Genomic DNA, 7160 nt, shown 5'->3' on the forward strand with positions numbered 1-7160 from the left:
ATCTCAGGAACTTTTCAAATAGAGCACCCGGCTCTCAGACCGAACTCCTTATAACCATTTACACGAGAGACCAGCACACGTACCCACCATGCCGAGCAAGCACAGACTTCTTTTTCTTTTTCCTGTCAGTCCAGCGCGCCCTTTCCGTTCTCCGCCTGGCGACGGGGGCAAGGCAAACAACTGCCTTTTAACGGGCAGCAAACCTCGCGACAGCACCCTTCGGCCACTCCTCAGGCTGCGGTGGTCGCATCTGCCGTCCTGACCAGTTGGGGAGGAAAGAGAGAGAGAGAGACGAGAGAGCAGGGAGAACGACAGACGAGAGAGACAGAGAGAGACAGAGAAGGACAGAGAGACAAACAATCCGTACCAGCAACAACAGAGCAACAACCTACATTAACAGTAATAGCATCGCATGGACCGATCAAAGACAAACAGCAGCAGAAAACGAACCGGGGACCAGCCGAGCAGCCGACAACAGCAACGCAGCAAGACAAATGAAGTTTAACACAACTAATAATTAGATACTACCGATGATATATAGCAATGGCAGTCTAGAATCGGCCACGCCAGGCTCCAACCAGGTAGATCCATGAGAACCTGCAGGATGATAAAGCACAAGAACTCCGGGGAAGAAGTGAAGTTAGTAACATGAGTGAAGTTAGTAACATAGCATATAGTCCAATATATATAGTCCAACACTGTACAGATATTTTTAGTCCAGTTATCCAGGTTGAGTAAAGTGTCTCTGATGCCCCTGGTCTTTTGAACAGTGAGAACTGTAGTGTAATGTATAATGTTAAAATTTACTTTACAAAATAAATTGGTATCGCAAAAGTTATCGCTCAGGAACCGGTGTGGAGGTCAAGGTATTGTACCAGTATTAAAACTTTGTGAACGATACCCAGCCCTGAGTTGATCACAGTTCAGCTACAGTCAGCTAATAGGACAGCTAACTAGCTAATGCAGTTACCACAGGCAGCAGTGCACTGGTAGGTGACTCCCTGTGTTACAAGAGAAAGGGTCTGTGTTGCAACGATCCCCTGATATTTTCATCCATGTTACAAGGCGCAGCTCCTGAACGGAGATTGGCAGTGTTTCGGTTTTTCTGTGACTAACAACTAATGAAAAGTCTTCACATGGACCATATTCACTGCAGCAACTGTAGTTGTAGAATTTGTGCACCTGCAATGAGATGGTGTATCTGTTGTGTTTGTGGGAGAGACAAATAACCTAGTTAACCATGTTAAAGTCAGCCACTCTTAACAAATTTTTCTCTACAGACTCCACTGTGACTGGTGCTCAGCTGTTTTGCTCCAATTATACCTTCATAAATTCCATCTTATAATTGATCAAGCACAAATATGTGTATAAAATGTACATTACACTATGTGTGACACAAGAGTCCTGACTGATGTGAATATGATGCATTTTAATCCTGACAGATCTAGTAGCTAAGGGGATATCAGGGCAAGGGGGCTTCAGCTAGACCTAAAGCTTTGTTGATGTGTGCAGATCTGGAAGGCAGTGGGCTGGCGCCTGATCGCCCTGTCAGTGGGTTTGTATGGGCTCCTCTACATCTATGAGCGCCTTACCTGGACCACGAAGGCCAAGGAGAGAGCCTTCAAGAGACAGTTTGTGGACTACGCCAGTGAGAAGCTGCAGCTCATTGTCAGCTACACTGGATCCAACTGCAGCCACCAAGTCCAGCAGTGAGCATGTTAACTGAGGGTTATCATGTCAGTTCAATCAGCGTCAGACTGTTTGTTTGTTAACCTGTTTGTGTTCCTGCTGTCTGTGGTTACCAGGGAGTTGGCAGGGGTGTTTGCTCAGCTCTGCCAGCAGGTAGATGTCACTCGCCAGAACCTGGAGGACGAGATCACAGACATGAACCGCAAGATCGAGCTGCTGGACAGCCTGCAGAGCAAGGCTAAGCTGCTGCGGTAAGAACCTCGCCGTACTCACAGTACATATACAAACAGCCAGAGAGGAGCACAGTCAAACACACATAGCATAATCAAACATGTAAAAATCTGTAGCGGGAGACATTATGTTTTTATTTGACTATTTCATGTCAACACTTCCTGGTTTTGCTGCTTAATAATATAAGTAAATTTAGTTGGTGGCTTTTCTTGAAAAAACACTCATAGAGATTCCTTCAAGCGAGTAGCCCTGTTCTGATGGAAATGCTAATCCCTGCTGTGCAGTGCTTGTGCACCCAGTCAAACTGAGTGGTGCGAAGGCCAGCAAAGGTGCATGGAAAACGCTAAATGTGATAACAGTGATCCTACAGACCTATGTCAGGTCACACTGTGTGAGGTGGGTCTAATAGAATCTTGGTCTCAGTCAGACTGTGTGATAAATAGTAGTGTTACAATGGAAATAGGTACAGTATGTAAGAAGAGAAGGTGCTTATCTGCTGGCTGTCTGCTTTAGTCTGGGACAGCTGTAAACCATGTGTGTAGGCTCTCTCTTGGATCTCCATCCACACTAGAACAATTTCCAGACTTTCCCTAGTTCACATTAACACACAATGCCAGCAGTTTGTGAAAAAAACTGTGGCAGTAACTGTACGTGTATCTCTCTCTGTTGTCACTCATTCAAATGAGTACAGCCAATTACACAGCACAGCCTGTATTTACAGCTCCAACACACCTTGTTACATACATGTGGACATTATTTATGTGTATGTGTGTGTTCTGCTGTTAGGAACAAGGCGGGCTGGCTGGACAGCGAGCTCAACATGTTTACCCAGCAGTACCTTCACCACAGCAAGTAACGCAGACACTTGAGAGACTAACTCCCACCTGAGGAACATTTGGTACAACAGAGTTCTCAGCACAACAGGAGAAACCGATGTCTGGTATGAGGGGGCAGAGTTACTGGGTGGTTGTGATTTGGATATGTGGACATGAGCTCAGGGTGGAGTCCTGTGGTCAGCTTGGGACTAAAATAAAATGTACAAACAGGATTGGCCATTAAATAGAAGTCTCAACACAAAAAAAGGTTTAAGCATGGACTGGAGAACTGATGCTCATTCCTGTCTATTTAGCACTTGTTGTTCAGTTGTGGTGATGCCTGATAGAGCTGACTCCAGAACAGCAGTACAGTCTGAGCTCTCCCTGTATCCTCATCAGCACTGTTGAGTGAGCTTTTGTCAGAAACGCCACACTGTCCTTTAAATTAGGTTCAAGCTGCCACATTGAACTAGTGTAGATTTGATTTTGTATATACATTGTGAACACTGGACAAGTGCCATGCTGAAGTAAAAGGCAGTCCGCACGAGGGAATGAAGAAAGTGTCTTATGTTAGTAGGATGATGCAATGAACCGAAGACACAGTAATTTATTATTAAAGATTTATTCCTCCAGTTGTAGCTTTTCCAGAGAATAAATCTCAGTTAAACAGCAAAGCAGAAAATATAAGATTGCTTGTTTTGGTGTGTTAGTCCATATTTTTCCATGTGCAAAGCCAAACATACAATGTCTCAGTCAATCCTCACAGATATAGTTTGTTTCTATAAGAAAGGGTGCATTTAATGGACTATAGCAGCAACCATTGAGCTCTATGGCACAGAGGAATAAGATGCATTCAGTGCTTGTTAGTGGATACATTCAGTGTCGGTTTGAGACAAATATTGAATAACACCAGACTGATTCTTTAACTGGATCCTTCTGTAAAAGATTTTATTCAGTTGCTGCATTTAGCATTTCTACGCAAAAAGATTAGGACCAAAATCCAAAAATAATTCTCATTTTAATCTCATAATTTGAGTCTGCATTCTAACTTTAAAAACATTCTCCAAATGTTATAATAGTACTTAAAGCATCCCTGAATCTCCAGAGCCTGTCTGATAAATCTATCTAGAACTGGTGTTTGTTTTTGTCCATTCTGGGCTACTGTAGAAACACAGCAGTTCTCATGTTCAGGAGACTATACACTACTGAAAACATTTCTTTCAATATATCCTCCTCAATGTTACACACTGTTGTGGCACTAAAATGATATGATATGTATGAGGTCATTTATAAGCAGTGTGTCCACCAGGGAGCGCTGGAGTTTAAAATGTCCCACTCAGCACATATCTTTAATAACCAAATTTCAGTGATTCTTATCAAGAAATATTTACTTTACATTTACATAAAGTGACTCAGGTCATGTATCGGTATCACTTTTGGGAAACCCAATATCAGAATGAGCCTATAAAATCAATGGACATGTTGGAAACAGAATCAGGGTGTGCTACTTTATTTTCAGCTTTCAGAGCTCAGAACTTCTTCCATGCAGTCCTAATAGACTTCCACACATATGGAATGAAACCTCCTTCACCCAAACCACATTTTTAGAGAAAAATGTTTTTAACGTCAGTGCTGTCAATGGCTACCGCAGTGTCTTGTGTATATCTTCTATCTTGTGTGCGTTTAACATTATTGTCTTGCACTGAATGCATATGTGGGCGGGCTCTCTCACTGCTTCTGTCAATATCACACATGGTTTGACTTGAAAAGGAAGATGTAGGGATCTGGATATGATGGGGATATGGAAGGGTACGTTTGGTTTCTAAAATGTGTATACAATATAATTTAATAAATTGCCTTGAATTGGAAACAATGGGAAACCACTGAACGAGACGAATGAGCCTGGATTTGTCCAGTGTTTAAAAGTGGTGGTTGATCAGGCCGTGCTGTAAATGCAAGCTATACACTGTGTTTCCAAGTGAGCAGGAAGGCTGCTGTACAAAACTTCCTTCAGAGTGAGAACTTGCACTTTATCAATTTGCTGCTTTTGGATTTCTTTTATTTCTTTTTAGATAAAGGGTGTTTTCCCCAAATTGTAAACCACAATGTAGTTGTGTTTGGCTTTAGGAAGGGTAAAATACCTGCATGAAGTGGCTGTTGTAGTCGTCCTGTTAAAATGTTCAAATGTGTATGTATGTAAAAAATAAAAAATAAAGGTGACCCAATGCTAAAAAAGTTTACATTTGTGGAACAGTTTCTGACTCCAGACCGGACGTGGGACCAGACATCTAATGTACACAGTCACACACAGTCACACACAGTCACAGCTCACAGACTTTGAGGCGCATTGCCAGTCTGTGAGGGCTTTCAAATCGGCATGTCTATGAGGGCTCTGGCAGACATTTTTAGATTTTCTGCACACTCTCTGTGTGTGCCTGAGGGAATTACCCACAGTTCATAGCATTGTGACATTACCAAGGAAAGCTCTGAAATGTCAAAACTATTATTATTACTATATGCAGATTTAAATTAATTCTTGTGGTTTGAAATTGAATTTAACTTGTATTAACTTGCTTTCAACATGTGAATATTATTTTACTTTAGAGTTCCAAATTCAGTTTGGAATTCAGTTTTCAAATTCAGTTTCAACTGAGATTGAATTTCAGTCTGTGTTTCTACTGTTTCAAATTTCACATACAACAGGGCACAACATCATTACATAAACATACAAACAAGATAACAAACATTTACATACCCCTTACATACCCTCCAAACCCACAACGTTCCATCCATGTATACATTAACATTTACATTATTGCACAGGTATTTATTGTCATTATGACAATCAGTGTGCCTATAGCTGAGATATCTGTGCCCTGCCATTATTACCAAAATACACACTGATATCACCAGCTTCTGTATGTCACTGAAGCACAGTATTTTAAACCAAAGCATGATCTTTTCCTCAACCTAAAAAAGTCATTTTGATGCCTAAACCCAACCAAAGTACGACAGTTTCACCATGAACAACTCTGCAGAGTGTGTCATTACTGAGCAATGGGCCTTTGTTTTCAGAGTAATGGCTGTTGGTCCAATGGGACATTTTCAGACTATTCAAAAATAACATCTGTTAAAAATCCATTCAAACTGATTCATTTGATGGTGTTCATGAAGGGATACTGGATCTCAGGTGAAAACACTGGCCAACACTCTTTTTCATTAAATAATAGTGTGTGTGTGTCTGAATTAATGGGTAATACTAGCTCAATGAGACTCTTGTTGGTATATATTTTGTTTTTTGTTTAAGATATTTTGGGGGGCTTTTTATGCCTTCATTTTGATAGGACAGTTGAAGATGGACAGGAAAGGGGGTAAAGCAAGAAAGGGGTGGATGACATGCAGCAAAGGGCAGAAGGCCAGAGCCTATCCCGGGTTGATGTGGCAAGGACTCAACCTACAGGCTAGCCACTGTGCGCCCTGTTGGTAACTAAGGTCTCTAGATCCTTGCGTTTGTGTCTACTGTAATTACAATCTAATTTCTTTTAATTAGATGAGTTTTTGTTTTTGTTTTGCTTTTTTAGACAGAAGTCAATGAAATCCAGAAAAAGTCAGTCATTACAGAATAATAACAGAATGTGTAGAAATATTTGCTGATTAGATTTGAATCTTCTCATAGACAGAGATGATGTAAGCCAACCTCTCTTGTCTCCTCTTATAACAAAAAACCGCCCTGTGACCTTCCACGCACATTTTTAACACCGCAGCATGGAGCAGCATTTTAAACAGCTCTGGCTAATTACAGAGTTTGGCCAGCAGATGGCAATGTGACATCACTGACCACAGTTCAGTTCATTCACATTCAAGTAGCAAACTAAACATGTCAACATTACAGGGCCTCTTTCCTACAACAGGGCAGCGGTGGAATGGAGCATTTACTCAGGTACAGCTTTATTCTGTTGCTCCACTACATCTCTGAGGAAAATGTTATCCATTATCTAGAAGCACTTTTACTTTGCAGGGGGGCTACAGCCAATCCCAGCTGACATAGGGTGAGAGGGGGGTTCACCGTGTACAGGTCGCTAGTTCATTGAGACAAACAACCATTCACTCTCACATTCACACCTACAGGCAATTTAGAGTCACCAATTAACCAGTTATTTATCTGCATTTTTTACCTTATTTATCTAGTGGTTATTAACTTATTTTTTCTCATTTGTAAGTCCTGATTTTTAGAGCTGAAAGCACTTTTACTTTTATCTTTATCCTTTATTATGTTATATATGCATTGTTGTTTGTTTTTATATTTTCGTCAAAAACCCAAATTTACCTATGGGAACAACCCAAAGTAACCCTTGAACCCTTGAACTGCTACGTTAAGCATTTACTTACTGTAAGTGTATGATTTAATACCCTTATTATGAAATG

At 41.0% G+C, this 7160-nt stretch overlaps 1 protein-coding gene across 1 annotated transcript in view; it reads left to right on the forward strand.

Moving 5' to 3' along the window:
* The window catches only part of mfn2 (mitofusin 2), a gene marked incomplete in the record, with an annotated part of 17494 nt that extends 12519 nt beyond the window's left edge, over positions 1–4975 (forward strand). Inside the window, 3 exon segments of the mRNA XM_035656425.1 lie at positions 1513–1709; positions 1806–1940; positions 2707–4975. Coding sequence (XP_035512318.1) covers positions 1513–1709; positions 1806–1940; positions 2707–2776 — 402 coding nt within the window.
* Positions 4976–7160: the final 2185 nt, after the last annotated feature.

This window comes from Morone saxatilis, unplaced genomic scaffold (genome assembly GCF_004916995.1).
Source record: "Morone saxatilis isolate NCDOM2014 unplaced genomic scaffold, NCSU_SB_2.0 Contig15, whole genome shotgun sequence".
Taxonomy (NCBI): domain Eukaryota; kingdom Metazoa; phylum Chordata; class Actinopteri; family Moronidae; genus Morone; species Morone saxatilis.